The sequence below is a fragment of the Sitodiplosis mosellana genome, unplaced genomic scaffold, assembly GCF_009176505.1.
Source record: "Sitodiplosis mosellana isolate CC-2019 unplaced genomic scaffold, AAFC_SMos_1.0 Smas_scaffold_6162, whole genome shotgun sequence".
Taxonomy (NCBI): Eukaryota; Metazoa; Arthropoda; class Insecta; order Diptera; family Cecidomyiidae; genus Sitodiplosis; species Sitodiplosis mosellana.
Genome location: NW_022601403.1, coordinates 172621 through 188308, shown reverse-complemented (window position 1 = coordinate 188308; position 15688 = coordinate 172621). Strand labels below are relative to the sequence as shown.

Here is a 15688-nt window from a genome sequence, read left to right as displayed (position 1 = left end):
TTTCGACTCAAGTTCACGTTTTTCGGAGGTGTTTGCACAATTTCGACAGAGATAAAATAATCACTATCTTTTTCGTCTTTCTTTCAATCAACAGTAACGAGTTTTTTTTATTTCTTTAAAACAATTTTCAATTTTCAATTTCTTATCTACAATTTTGCAAAATATTCACACCAATTCGACTTTTTACTTCTTTCATCGTTGCTTCGGCCGTTTGTGCAGCAACATCGCGACCTTCCTTCAGCACTGAATCCAAATAATCACGGTTCTTTAGGTAATCCTCGATTTTCAATCGAATCGGATCCAAGAGGCTAACCAAGTCTTCTGCAAGCACCAATTTGTACCTGGAAATTGGATATGTTGAAGAGAATGAACAAGTTAATCGACGTAGAAAAGATATTGCTGTCATTAAATCGACAATGTTGATTCGACATTGAAATAATTTTGTTTCGAATTTCCAAGGAAATTTCACGCAACTTCTTAGAAAGTAGAATATTCTCATTACGAGAAAAAAAAAATGACAAAAAAGCGACTTACTTCCCCGTGTCGAGTTCTTTGGACTGATCGCAAATTTCCTGCGGACTCACATTTTTGACTAGAGCATGAATGCCAACTAAGTTTGAGACACCCGGCCGATTTTCCGGATCGTACGTCACTTCGGAGGTAAAGTCGGTGATCGCTCGTTTGATTTTCTTGCGAATTGCAGCGGGTGAATCACGCATTATTATCCGACTCTGGTCACTTGGATCGGATTTCGATTGTTTTTTCGATGGATCACGAAGTGATCGAATTCGGCCACTTGCATCTTGTCCAATCATCGGTTCGATTATTGGGAATGTTTCACCGAATTTTGTATTGAATACTTTGGCCAAGTGGGCAGCCAATTGGAGCTGCTGCAGTTGATCTTCTCCACATGGAACATGAGTAGCTCTGGAAAGAAGGAAATGATTTTTAATGGATTTTTCAGTGGGGTTTTCAATTGAATGTAATCAAGTTCGAATAGAAAATGATTCAAACCAACAGGCAACATTACTTGTGCATCAAAATATCGGCCGCTTGCAAAACTGGATACATAAACAGGCCAGTATAAATGTCCTTCACTTCAGCTGACTTCTCTTTAAACTGTGGCAAGTGTGACAATCGCAACATTGTGCACAGACAACTCAGTATCCAGCAGAGTTCAGCATGTTGTGGTATGGTGGATTGGAGGAAAATTGGTGTTTTCTTTGTGTCAATGCCACAAGCCAACAGTGTTGCAGTTAATTCATAAATATTCTCACGTAATTGGGCTGGTTCCTGAAAATCAATACAAGGTCATCACATGAAAACTCTTTCTGTGCTCTTTTTGAGCTCTTTGAAGCTCGGCAGGAAATAAGTCTATAAAACTCACATAGGGCATGGTCATGGAATGTAAGTCAGCTAGGAAGATTATTACATTTTCGCCGCTCTCTTGCATTTGTACCCATCGTTGAACCGCACCAAAATAATTACCAATATGCAACACTCCGGTCGGCTGAATGCCCGAGATTATTTTCCGTGGCCATTGCTTTGGCTGGCAAAAAGAACAAACACAATTAAATAACAGTGGAAAAACCTTTTTTTTAATTTCACACTATCCGGCAGTCACTTTACTCTGGCTCGGTCGTTTTAGATTAAACAAAACTTCTTCAAATTACTTGTGCTTTTGTGCTGAAATGTGTGATACCCGCAGGCACGATCCATTTCTGGCAAGCATTGATCGGCTTCACCAGAGCCGATAAGCCACGCATTTCTAATGGTTCAATTCAAGTTTTGATCAACTCTCACATTTGACCAATAAATATCTAAATAACAACAATTCCCCTGCAATCAACCGATTTCAACACAATTTTGTGAGGTTAGGCTTTTTATTTTGTCTTTTTGACTCGGCAAACTGTCATGTGAAGTACAGCGCCACTCGTTTTGTGTAAGACTTTTTGACTTACACGTGAAGCGGTTCAATTCAAATTCGATTTTATTCCAACGGACAAAATATTTGGGTGGCTTTTGAATTGGACCAGTTTTGAACTTCTTTCTTTTTGATTCTGTAGATTACGTTCAATAGTACTCAGTCTGAGAAGAGTAAGAAAAAGGAGTTTGAATTTCTTTTTGAGGAAAAATCAAAACTTCGAAGAAATATTCTGTTGAAATTCTTCTGGAAAATCTCTTTCAATGGTTCAATCTTCTAAAACTTCCATAAATTATATATTTTTTCCTTCTTATCGAACACATTTCATCAGCCTAAGAAAAACTGGAAAAATATTTTCATGAGAAAAATCACCAAAACGACTTTCATTCACAAAATGTTCATTATTCCATCAAACAAAGATGTTATGTTTCAATGCAACGACGCCAGAAGTATATTAATTGTCTATGATGTCAAAGAAAAAAGTGTGTGTGTACAGCAAAGATAAATCGGTAGTCAATTAGTCTTTGTGCGAATGTACATGCTTTCATGGAAATTCCAAAGCCGAAACAGGTTTTTTTTTAAATGTCAAACAATGTTATGGCGTTTACGAATAGAAACGAAGAAGAAGAAGAAGAGGAGGAGGAGGACAAGACAAAAGTCAAAAATGGTTTTTTGTAGCGAAACAATACACAGACATACTCAACTCGATGGTCGGTTCATTGGGGCGTTGCACAATCGTTGACATGACCTGAGCACATAAGCGTTGCTCTCTTCACTATGGCAATTGTGTTTGGTCAAAGTCACACATAAGCCGCTATTTTGAATGTTTTACAGCCGGGGATTGGCTGGTTTCATATTTGCAAGCATGTTTTTTGCGTTTTCCTAATTTTATTTTTGGATTTGAGCACGTTTCTGGTTATGTTTTGCTGCAAAAATGTTTTCTCAATTCAACAGTGAAAAGATTCTTTTTTTCAAAGACTAGCTTCTTTGACTTCAAAGTCAAAAACTCAATTTAAAATCGAAGAGAGATCCGAGTTCCCGTTTAAAGCCAAAGCGACACCAATTTAAAGGCATTTATTTATTGAATTAACAAATCTTAACGTTAAAAAAACAACAACGTAACAAATTGTGTGGCATAAAAAGAAAAGTAAATCAGGTGGTTGACATGGAACCCAGAGTCAAAACCATAACATCAACAACAAATGATTGTTTTCATTAAATGAATTCAGCAGAAGACAAGTTAGGAAAATATTCATTTCAAAAACGAATTATGTGTATTTTGATGCAAATAGAAATGAGTTTCTTCCGACTGAAAAAGGTAGTTGTGTGTAAACATAACGAGCCAAAGCAGAGGGAAAGAAGAAAGAAGAAGAAGCAGAATGCAATTGTGACTGCGTGCGGCGAATGCAGCGGATGGAAAAGCGCAGTGGCACAGGTAGACAGTGTGTATTCATCGGAATTGGTTTTGTGTGCATGTGCGATCAATGCATGGACACAAACACAAGCACACATACACACCTCAAACGTTTTATCCGCATAGGCTTTACGGTGCTTGCACAACACAAAACACTGTGAATGCCGACACATTGGCTGTGTGAAATTGCACAAAACCGCATGCGGCATTGCAACGTACGTTGGTAGAAGTGAACGAGCAAAGAAACTAGGCAGGCAAAAACACAGTGGCCGTGTGTGTATCGGATTCAGATGGTATGACAAAAATATAAATGCCTATCCTATGAGAAATCGAGCGCCGTGTTTCCATTCCGTGTGATTTCGATGCATACGTACACAAATCGAAACGGGCGCAAAGAGAAACGCTGGAATAGCTCGATATATACACAAAACGATGACGTATAATTTGTGTGTTGTTTTTGAATTTTAAAGCATGTTAGTTGCTGTCGCTTTGCGTGCCGCATACACACGAACGAAGACACTCGATACAGCTAGAGACCTGATTACGTTGCTTCACATTCTCCGTTTCTTCACTGTGTACGTAAATTTCGGCTTTCCGATATATTCACACACACACACCGACAGACAACAACACTCACCGAAAAAATCGCATCGATTCAATCTGTGTCCAACTTTCAAGTTGTGGCTCGTCAGTTGTGTGTGCAATCGTCTCGTGACACGATCGCTTTTTCGTTTTTGTGCTCTCCTCCGTGTGTTTAGTTTTATTATTTCTCCGTTTTATTTTACATATATATATCGCTATCAATCGTGTGTGTTTTAAACGCGAATAAATTGTGTGTCACTCTGAATCTGCTATTTACATGTGCAAAAAAGGAAAGAGAGAGAGAGAGAGAGAGAGAGAGAGAAGAAAAAATAGCAAAGAGAAATATAAAAACAAACGCAAAATTATTGTCAAACAAGACAAATTGTGATTTTGTTGATTTGGTCGAGGTCAGTTTATGTGATTTTGTTGTCAAATTTGTTGTTGTTGTTGTCATTGTCGTTGTTCGATTTTTTCGGGCCTGCAATCATATTTCTTTCAACAACAACCACCACTGAACGAGAAAAAGAAATAAACAACAATCACAGCTCTGCACGAATAAGGTATGGAACATTTCACTTGAATCAAAAGAAAAACCAATTTTTTATACACAACATCAAATAGGCAATTGCGTGCACTCTCTCTCGCTTGCTCGCTCGACGTGATTCACAAAACAATAATAAACCACCTGAGAAGCTTCTAAGTGTGAGTGTGAGAAGTGAACGAGATGTGGTGTGTGATGATCGTTATTCGGTTCCGCTGTTGTTCGATTGTGTACGCCGTGTGTTTGAGTCTACTTCTTCTTCTTTGATGTGCTCGGTATGTGTACCGAATGATGGTGTTTAATGCATTAGCTTTTAGTTTTTTTCTCTCATTTTTGTCGGTGTGTTCATTTCTCGCTGCCTTTAGATCGGCTCAACCGTGAAACGAATAGCTGATTTTCTGTGTACAGCTAAATTTTTACCTGTAATTTTTGTGAACAATCGCTGTCGTCGTCGTTGTCGTTGTCTCTCATTGACATTTCACGATTTATTTGTATTTTATCTCGTTGACGAAATTGTTGCTTTTTCGATCTCATCCACCGTTTTTGGTATTGTGTATGACATACACTGTATGTGTCTCTTTTTCAAGTTCGTTAGTAAAAAAAAAAACGTTTTACGCCGTGATTTTTTCTCCTCTTGATCATCGATTTACTTCATTCCACAAATGAATATTTGTCGAGTAATTGCTTAGCAATAAGACGATTATTATCAAACGACGGACGGACGGCACATGCACGTTTCATTGATTGTAGTGGATATTTTGAGAAGCACTTCATTATTCACAAATCATAATCCAACTCATGTCAGTGTGTTTAAGTAGAGAGAGGAAGAATGAAAAAAAAATTATATGAATATCGATGGGACCTTGTTTTGTGCTTATGTGAACACAGGTGTATCTTTTCTCTCGCTCTCTCGTTCTCAATCTCTATCTCGGTCTCGCTCTATCACTCTCACTCGCCATCTCTTTCCCTCTCAATTATCTTAGTCATGTACCTCTATTGTAATCGCTCGTACAGTTTTTTTTTTTTTAATTTGGGGTTTTGTTCCACACGAAACAAAACAAAGAACATTGTTATTACGGGTGACGTCTTCCTGCTCATTGTGAACGGTGTATGTTGACGGTGTGTTATTTAAAATGCCGTTCATTGCTCAATTTTGCATACATGTACATTACGAGCTTGGTCGAGTTTATTTCGCTTAACCGAAATGTCGATGGGTTTTCCTTCCAGCGAAAAGAAAATGTGAATGCTGTTAGTTTGATACAAATTTTAGGCTTTCAACTAGTCAAGTCTTTGATTTACCTTCTTAGATTAAAGTCAAGATTTTGACTTTCTTTCTCTGAGGAATCTTCTTTTGAATTATAATTGAGATTTCGACTTCCTCCTTAGATTAGACACGATAAGTTTTATAGTCCCGACACCCGAATCGATTCACCTCATTATTATCTCCATGGAAAAAATATATAAAACTATGTAAATGAATAGGAAAGTCAAGTTTTCCTCCCTCTTACTTCAGCAATGTCTTGAGTCTGGCATTTTCTTGAGTCTCACATGGAAATTCCCTCAGGTTTTACTCAGAAATGTCTCGTATTGAGCTTTATTCAATGGATGCTTTTCCTTTTTCGTGATTTTTATCCTATTCATTGAATGATTCATCTTTTAAAAATTAATTCTTCGGGTTAATCAAAAAGTCGAAAATAAATTCAAGATTCTCTCACGTCTCACCTACCGATTCCATCAAAACTTACATTAGAATTTTTTCTTCACTAGTTCTTTCTTTCTCACTCTTCCGCTATTCCTCTCTTCTCTCTCCCTTTCTTTCTATATGTCTCTCTCTATCTCTCCTTCGATGGAAGCAATTCAAAGCCATTCAAAGCGATTCATCGAGCAAATTCTCAACTCCAATTGGCAAACCGGCTCGACAACCAATTTTTTTCTTCTTCGAAGTAACTAAAAAAAATTGCTTCTAAACTAAAGTCTGAAGAAACACTAGTTTCCGTTCATGATCGAGAGAATAGCGTACAAATTTCAGAACACACACGAACCAAATCGGCAGTAGCAAGAAAAGAAACGAGCATACACACAATAAATATCTTTCCCAAATTGAAAAAATCGTAAAAAACGGCACGCACACAGAACGCCATCGACTGGAACTGAGCGCGTTCAATTTTGAATCGAGAGAATGTGAAAGAAAGAGAAAAGGGTTCAACGAGCAATTTAAGTAACAATTTGTTTTTTTTTTGTTTTTTTTTATTTCTGCTCTACTGTTGTTCAATTACATTTCGGTGTTTCATTGCTTTTTCTTCTCGTTTCTTTGCTTCGTAATTCGGTGTTGCTTCTTCGGCATTGTTTCTTTGACAGCGTGGTCATTTGCAAGCTCACCATGCGGTATGTAGTCTCCAGTCGAACGGTCAATTTTCTTCGGCCCATTCGATTTTCGCGAACTCTATTCACACAGCTGCATAGCGCACATTTTTCCATTTGGATCGGTCGGCCGGTTGAAAGTTAGGTATGTGTGTGTCGTTTTCAATTTATACGAATATCGGCCACTGACTTCCAATCCAATTTAATTTATCCAACCAAACAAAATTTTCAAATGAAATTGAAGAAAAAGAAAACAAAACTAAATAAATGTAGAGAGAAGAAAAAACGTAGCGAAAAAGTTCAAACAAGATTATAAACTTGTACATTACAACAATCAATATGAAGCGAATGAAGAGAAAAAAAACAATATTGAAACTATACCGAAACTGAAACCAACATCAAACATACAGCTGAAAAAAAAAATTATTTAATGATCGAAACAAATGTAACGAGCGCTTGCTCACTCGCTTGCGCGCACTCATCGAGAAAGTGAAATGTGTGCGTCGACGCGAATATGAAAGTACGCAATTTTCGCGCAAATTTTCGCTCATTCGTTCGTTTCGCCAAAATTGCGGTGCCTTTTTTCCCTTCTTTCTCTCTCTCTCTCTCTCTCTCTCTCTGGTAGAGAGGAAATACTATATTTGCGACAAATATTCGAGACAGATTTTTTTTCAGGTGTCTATAGACACTGTCTACAGATCGAAAGAGGGTCTTCGATCGGATCGGTGTAATTTTCCGTCGAATGCACTTCCGCCTTCATGCGATCTTGAACTTGCAGGAGTTGTGCTGCATTTTTGGCTTATCTCGCACCTATTATATCACACCTCTCGATGCATGCTCGTTAATTGTGATCATACCAAAATCAATTTGGTTGCCAATATACACAAAGCACGCTTTTGTTTTTTGATCGAACTCGTTTCGCCATCGTGTTGTTTTCAACATTCACTATCGATTTATTGTCGACTGATGCAATTTTACTGCCGCGTGTTTTGTGTTTGCTTTGCTAATTTAGACTAATTGCAGCGACTTTATAAACATATAAAATATGACTTTTAAACAAACAGCCGTAAATTGCCGTATGTAAATCGAATTGCTCGAAACGATTGGTTTTCAACGAATTTTGTGTACGTGAATTTTGAGCCTTTTTTTGATTCATAAGTATTGAGTCTACATTACAAGTAATAGACAGTATCATCGATATTATATTGGACTGGATAAATAAAAACAACGTCTCTTACAGGATTTGAATATCAATTACAACCAACAAATTTGGATCAAAACAACAAATTCAGCAAAAAAAATCAATCAAAACACAGCAAAAAAAGCATCAACAACTGAGCTTACTTTCAAAAACAATAACAGCTCAACTCTAAGAGTAAAGAGAATATTTGTGCACTGAATTAAATTGGGAAAGAGGAGAAATGAAATAAAATGAAGAAAACTGACATGAAAATTGGATAAATAGGAAAAATGAATATGAATTTGAGAAAAAAAATGATAAAATGAAATAGAAATTGACTAAAATGAAAGAGGCAGTCATTCAACCAAATCATATCGATTGATGGTCTCTTCAGGGATCATTTTATTTCCAGCACATTTGTTTATTATCATAAAAATATACTCATTACACAATGCGCACATCGATTGTAATAGGAAAATCGTAGCAAATTACGTGCATTTTACGGAAATCATTCAAAAATCCGCCCATAAAATGAATACTTTTTTATTTGACCGCTGAAAATTGGGTCTGATTTCAGTCGATACATATGGAATATTTTTGTACTATAAACCAACTCGAACTGATATAAACAAAACGCGATCCAACTCAATTTCTATTACAACACGATCCACCTCGAAATGGATGGAATAAAAAGCAAAGGATAAATACAAACTGATAATGAACTGGAAGTAAATGAAAAAAACAGATGGGTCGATAATTAAAGGCGATTTTAAATGTTTATCGACATTTTTGAGTTTTTCGATCGAAATGTTCCAGTTTTTGGCGAAATTATTCACATTCGATCGAATATTCAACCATCTTTAGAATGCAATCAAGCATCTTTCGCTATTTTTTTCTGGAAAATGTTCGCATTTCCTCTGGAATTAAACGTTTTATACCTAAAAATCTACATTTTGCCCACAGAAATTCTAAAATTTCACTAAAAACTGCACATGTTTCCCTCCTTTATTTTCAAAATGTTCGAAATTTTCAAATTTTTCTCATGAAATTCTTCCCTAGTCGTTCACCAGATTCTTCAATTGTTTTTTACTTTTCGTCGAATTCTTCTCAGTTCGTGTTTACTTTTGAGCCTTCTCTGTTCATTTTCAGTTCAAAATGTTCACCTTTTTGCAAATTTTGTTCACAAATTCAATCGAAAGAACCTCACAGATTCCGTGTGCTGTGTATTGTGTATTTTTGCATGTGTCACGTTGCATCGATAAAAAAAATATGTTGTTTTAAAGTGTCCAAATCTCAGTATCTATTGCTTGATGTATTGTGGGACAATTTGTGTGAAAATGTTTACATTGAAAAATTCCAAAGTGAGTCACGTTCACACATATGCGCCCGTCACATTATTCTTATGACTCTCTGTATTTTTATTGTTTCGTTGGCAGTGAGCGTTGCAATTACACACGTATTTCAATATAAATGTGCACCGATTGTTCTGCGTTAAACAACGAAAATAAAAACAACCAGTTGGATTGAAAAGAGCTGAGAAACAAAGCGATTGTCATGCATCACAGCTCATGGTTGATGTGTTTTTTCAAGAATTGGTTGCCATTTGCCATATATAAGAGAAAAATCATTAAAATTATTTCGACGATTTTCCTTCGTCCTTCTCTCGCCGGCTATATTTAACTGCTCGGTTTATTCTTTGCTGGAGATTTTGCACGTAATTCTTCGCGTCGATGTTGTCGGTGAAATTGCATTGCTAAGATTGTTTCCCATTGATTTGCACGAAATGTTCGCTCGTATTTTGCAAAGTATTCGCACAAGGCATTTTCAGGTTTTAAAAACCGATTTTTTATTGCATATCTCACTCTCTGTGTTTAAACAGAATGAAAACAGACGAAAACACATCCGAGCGCGGAGCATTTTTTTTTCAGTTGTTTGCATTCCCTTTGCCGTCTCGTTCATTGCATGCGCTTCGGATTTCAGACAACGATTGTTGTTTTGAATTTTGTGTTTATCTCAAGGTTAAAATCACATCAAGCTTGTCGTGGCCGCGAATCACTCCACGAAATTTATGTGAAATCGAATGTTGTCAGCCGTTAATGATGATGCTTAAAATGCAAATGTTTTCAATTACTCCGAAACCGAGCGAATAATGGAAAACAAATGAAATGGCTCGATCCATACGGAGTGATAGATAGAGGAAAAACGAGAGTGAGAGAGTAATTACTTTTGAGTTATTTAAGTGAGAGTGAGAGAGAAAGAGAGAGAGAGAGAAAGAGAGAAAGAGAGAAGGTGAGAGAGAGATAAAGAGACAGTGATTGAGAGAGTGAGTGATTGATCCAGAGAAAAATAGTGGCAATGATTAAGTCAAAAATTGAACGAATTGTTCGAAATGAATCCGGAGAAATCGAATTAAACGATACCATCAAAGATCGCTATTTCATTGTATTATGCTCGATGATTATTGTTCAATTTTGGAACAGTAAACCGAGAAGAAAGACGGAAAAAAAACCACTACAATTGCTCAACGAAATGGGATATTTGCTTCACAACAGGAACAAACAGCGGTGTATACCTGCTCTGTACACACTCACACAGGAAAAAATAAAACATCTGGATGTTTGAAAGTCCCGTTCAAGTTGATCTATTCCAAGTAAGAGGAAATAAGTACCCGAAATCGATATCTAACATTGAAAATTTGTCGAGTTGCATTTGTTCTTGGTCCAGATGGTTTTGATGTGCACATGTGCGCACCGTGCCGCTTCTACCGAAACATATTTACGCAACTATTTGATATACGTAGACCAAGTCGTAGGCAAAAGGTGTATTTCCATGGAATATTCGATTCATCGAAATGCAATTGCTTCCTGAAATCGAGACAACGGAAAGACGAAGAAGCGCACGGTATCGTCTATCTTGCTGTTTATCGCGTATCGTTTTTGGTTCCGTTTGTCGTTTATCCTCATCGTTATTTTATGCCTATTATTTCCTGTCGCTCTCAGCTGTGTTCATAGACATGTTCAACGGAACATTATTTATGTTCTTGCACGAACATCGATGCACTGAGATGGAAAACCGTAGAAAAAAAACTCATATGGCTCATTTCAATCATGCGCATCGGGCACGTGCCTATGGATTCAGGCAAACACTCTCTTTCGGCATCTGTACAGACACATTAAACGATGTATCAGGCACCTAATTATCGACGACCAGTGCTAAATCGGTAGTTTATATAAAGTGCTCCAACATTCGAGCCAATGCGCACACAGCTCAGCTGTTGCACATTAAATACTTTTCGGTAAATAAAATGATTGATTGTGCACATATGCCACCCTAACACACAGACAAGGATATCATACTCTCCTTATGATCATCCTTCCATACACAAACAATAAAACAACGAGATAAAACAACCATCTCAGCATCGACGAGATTTGCATCACAGATTTTAAATAACAGTTCCAGCATATTTTTAAAGTCTTTTTTTCGACTTCATTTATCTCATTCGTAGCATCTTATTTCATTCAATGCCAACGGGTGCGCACATCATGTCAATAGAAAACACCCCCTTTCATATGCTGCTGAAAGTTTTATGAAGGCGGGAAGTGGTTTATTGTGTGCAATGACTTTTTTGTCATTTGTGAAAATTTGAGGATTTCTCGGTTTTGAAATCTTTGCTTAAGGACAAACAAGTCATTTCATTTCTGTTCTATCCTCTTGATTACCATATTTTTCAGAAAAGCACTTTTCTGTTGAGTAATCCCAATTCTGAATCAAAAAAACTGTCAATGTTTGTCATTAATATACGAAAATCTTCCAAATATGTTTGAATAACAACAACCAATTTATTTTCATATCATAAAATATTTATTTAGTCATAAAAAAATGGCCATTTCTAAATTAATTCATTGGGATTGAAAATATTTACTCCATAGTAAAAAAAATCTGCGGTATCTGACCGAATACTGAGCATTTGATCATGGGTTTTCTCTTTCATAGGGTCTCTTTCTAGCCACAAACTCGTTTATCCATTTACAAACTGTAAATCGGACTCGAATTGACTTTGGCCTTGATTTTAGAAATATTTACATGTTTTTTTTCCTTCTCTAATTATTAATAACCACAAATCATTTATCATTATAAAATCGGTTTTTTGTTTTTAGACGCTTAATGAAATTGATTGAAAAATGAAATTAAAGGTCATTCTTTTAACCAAGTTTTTGCCTTTGTAGTTCTTCCTATCTATTCAACTTCGTTTTTTTTTCAATAAAAAAGCAAGACTTTTTTCAAGTTACTCTGAACGTTATGGTGCCGAATAACTCGAAAGCTATGAAGCTGACGTTTTTTTTCTTGTATCAAAGTGTCTCGCTATTCATTAAATTCATAAATCATATACCAATTTAATTCGTTCCCTATTTGAATTTGACAAAACAATTTTTTGACAAAAGAACTAAAGTAAAGCCAATTGGCTAATTGTGTTAACTCAATGGATCATTCTCACGGCAAAAATGCAATTGAATCGCACAACTTGTGATACAGAGAATTGCTTCAATGACCAAAAAATCTACAATATTCGGTGCGAATATTCAGTTTTTGGATGAATTTCGTCTTTGTATCTGTTTATTGTACGTTTTGATTATGTAATATTGAAGTGACTTGAATGTTTAAGCGAATATGCATCTTTTGACCCAAGGAAAATATCTCACATTTAACTCATTTATCCATTTTCATTACAAAAACTGACTTGAATTGATTTGATATATTCACAGATGTTACTGGAATTATTCCAGTTTTTTTTTGTCGAAAAAAATTGCTTTCGAATAGCGAGACCATAAACGGGATAGAAGCCTTGAATGAAATTTATTTGATCAATTTTCATTATAAACAAATTAATTTGAGAAATCATTTTGTAAACGATCTGAACTAAAATTAATAGAAACTTCATACATGGCGCTCGAAATGAAAAATTTGAATAGTTTTCGACCAAAAAATTTCACTATTCATATGGAATATCGAACATTTGACGGATGAACAAAAGGAAAACCAACTCAATTGTCCATTTTCTAATGCGAAAACGGAGTTGAATTGAAGACTTAAAAAGCTATTTTCTTCTATTACTTGGATGAATTAGTCTCAATATCAAAATATCAGCAGTATTCTGACCGAATATTGTGTTTTTAACAAGAGACTTTCATCCATAATGGGCCTACAATTGAAAAATTGCTGTTGATACATTGAATACATGTTCCTGTCGAAAAGTATCACTATTCATTACAAATAGCGAATATTCAACTAGATGTCATTCTGGAAAAAACGCAACTCGATCACTTGTTTTCCTTCCAAAAATGAGTGTGAATTGTAATTCCCATCGCAAAATTTCGATCATCTCAATTTACAAAACTCTGCAATATTCGTTGGGAATATTGAGATTTTGATTGAGATGCTTTTTGCTATAAATGACTCAATGATTGAAAAAACTAGTTTATCCATTTTCCATTTGGAAATCGGATTCGAGTTCACAGCATTTTTCTTATTTTATGTATGAAAATCATTGAAAAATGGCAGAATAACTTGTCAAAATGTAAACGTTATTCATTTCAAATAGCGAACTTTTGACTCGAAATCGAAATTCAAACTCAATTTCCCATTTTCACCACAAAAATGGAGTTGAATCGAAGACTTATGAAAAAAATAAGTAAAAATGGAACGAAGAACTAAATAAAAACTAAACTTTGGACAAATTGTTATCTCAAACTTGAAAACAAACTTCCAACATTGCACGAAAATGCTGAATGTTTTTGTGACGAGAAAACACTTAATGCTCAAATCTAACTCGTCTTAATGCTAAAATTTGATACTCTTCAATTCGTCGGTCGATTCAGTTGATTCCAACGAAAATGATAGGAACTTCATACATCGCGCTCGAAATAAGAAATTTGAATTGTTTTCGACCAAAAAATTTCGCTATTCACATGGAATAGCGAACATTTGATTGATGAACAGAAGGAAAACCAACTCAATTGTCCATTTTCTAATGCGAGAATGGAGTCGAATTGAAGACTTGAAAAGCTATTTTCTTCTATTTCTTGGATGAATTAGCCTTTCTGATCATGAAAATAGTAAACAATACAGCGGCACCTGGAGACTAAGTGCAATGTGTCATACTTTCAACGTTTGAACTAACACAGACGCACTTACACAGACGCATACTTGTTACAGCAAACTATGTGCATGATTCTCTATTTATCCAACCAGTCGCAAGGTGCCGCTTTATTGTTCTTGTTTGAGGTTTCCCATCTATTTGTACAGACGATCAGAGAGGCTGAGATGAATCAGTCTCAATATAAAAAAATCAGCAGTATTCTGGTCGAATAATGTGTTTTTAACAAGAGAATTCCATCCGAAATGGGCCTAGGTAACTCATTGATCCATTTACAAATTGTAAATCGCATTCGAATTGACTTTGAATTTCTTCTGTAATTCGAATTTTCAAAACTTTGGATATATCAATGTCTACATTACATCTAATTGAATTAGACTAATTCTCATGGATTATAGGCGTTTTTCGATTCCACATAGCGAAATATGAAATGAATTAATATATAACTGTAGATTTTGGGTTAGAACGAACTTGCTTCACTTGCTCAATCCGCTCTCTCGACTAATTAAAAATAAAATGACATTAATGCAAAGGGATTAACAATGCGTAAAATGGTAACAATATTGTGATTGATGGGCATTTACTTGACTTTCTAACATGGCAAACAATATGTGACGCCATACTTTGGCCACTCGTTCGCCTAATCTTCTCTTTTGAATAGAATTGGTTCCTGTGCCTGGCGTTGGCTCTGGGTTAACCATTTTTTCGATGCTCGGGTCATGCACTGGCAAATCTGCTGCATCGAGGCAGAAATCATACGAGTCCTCTTCATTCGACGCCTCTTCTATATGGTCATTCTTTTTGTCCGGTGCTGAAGGGATATTTTCATCAGACGGCATCAGTCGTTGGGGCATTTTCAATTCGTCCGGTATTCCTTTGTGCAGAATTTCCTTCGCTTTGCTTGACTTGACCATTGGTATGTCGTTCTGGGCACGTATCATTTTCAAATCGGCAATCGACTCGGCGAATATTTGGTACGTCAAACACGAATTCGTTGAACTAATTGAGTTGTTCAGCGAATTCTCTTGTATACTTTGATAGGTCGAGTCAAGACCAGCACACGAGATTGTAGTCGAGGTTGAATTGAACGAATCGCTGGACAAACGATTCTCTTCGTTGACGTGACGACGATCACAGTCTTCCATAGGCATTTTGAAACGTGAGGAGAGCTCCGACACTTCATTCAAATCGACTTCCTCGAACTCGTCGGCGGTTTCATAGAATGAATCGTTGATATCGGTGAGTTGTGTGCTAGACGATGAGATCGAAACATCAGCCAAATTCATTTGGGACAACGGCTTTATCAGCTTCGATTTCGCTCTGACAAATATTCGGTTGAACTTTTTGGCAGCGCATTTTGTGGCAGTTTTCACACGTGATAAACGGAATCGACGTATTCCATTCTCCTTCTTCGTGATTGACTCAGTGCTACCTGTCTCATCACTCTTTGTATCGTAGGACGATGTTGGAAACAGTGAAAGCGTTGAACCACCCACATTTTGGTACGAAATTGATGACGGCTCGACAGT

The 15688-nt window shown here is 36.3% G+C and overlaps 2 protein-coding genes across 5 annotated transcripts in view; one reads left to right on the top strand and one right to left on the bottom strand.

Moving 5' to 3' along the window:
* Positions 1 to 68: 68 nt before the first annotated feature.
* LOC129574361 (tryptophan--tRNA ligase, mitochondrial) lies at positions 69 to 1897 on the bottom strand. Its single transcript, XM_055456286.1, has 5 exons — positions 1674 to 1897; positions 1388 to 1549; positions 1031 to 1293; positions 535 to 927; positions 69 to 341 (listed from the first exon to the last, which is right to left on the bottom strand). The coding sequence occupies exons 1-5, from the start codon at positions 1764 to 1766 to the stop codon at positions 143 to 145; spliced, it is 1110 nt and encodes a 369-aa protein (XP_055312261.1). The 5' UTR covers positions 1767 to 1897; the 3' UTR covers positions 69 to 142.
* A 1816-nt stretch (positions 1898 to 3713) lies between these two features.
* Positions 3714 to 15688, top strand: part of LOC129574359 (rab11 family-interacting protein 4B) — a 49947-nt gene continuing 37972 nt past the window's right edge. Inside the window, exon 1 of one of the 4 annotated variants that reach the window (XM_055456273.1) lies at positions 3714 to 4480. The gene's annotated coding sequence lies outside the window, so the exon portion shown is untranslated. The remainder of the gene's footprint in view (positions 4481 to 15688) is intronic. The other 3 variants (XM_055456276.1, XM_055456277.1, XM_055456283.1) reach the window with 3 other exon arrangements.

What these genes read in the sequence shown, in the direction of transcription:
- LOC129574361 (XM_055456286.1), bottom strand. Translation starts at nt 1,766, where the DNA reads ATGCGTGGCTTATCGGCTCTGGTGAAGCCGATCAATGCTTGCCAGAAA. An exon ending in ATTCCATGACCATGCCCTAT is followed by an intron (nt 1,294 to 1,387) that starts GTGAGTTTTATA and finishes ATTGATTTTCAG; the next exon opens with GAACCAGCCCAATTACGTGA. An exon ending in AAAGAACTCGACACGGGGAA is followed by an intron (nt 342 to 534) that starts GTAAGTCGCTTT and finishes TCCAATTTCCAG; the next exon opens with GTACAAATTGGTGCTTGCAG.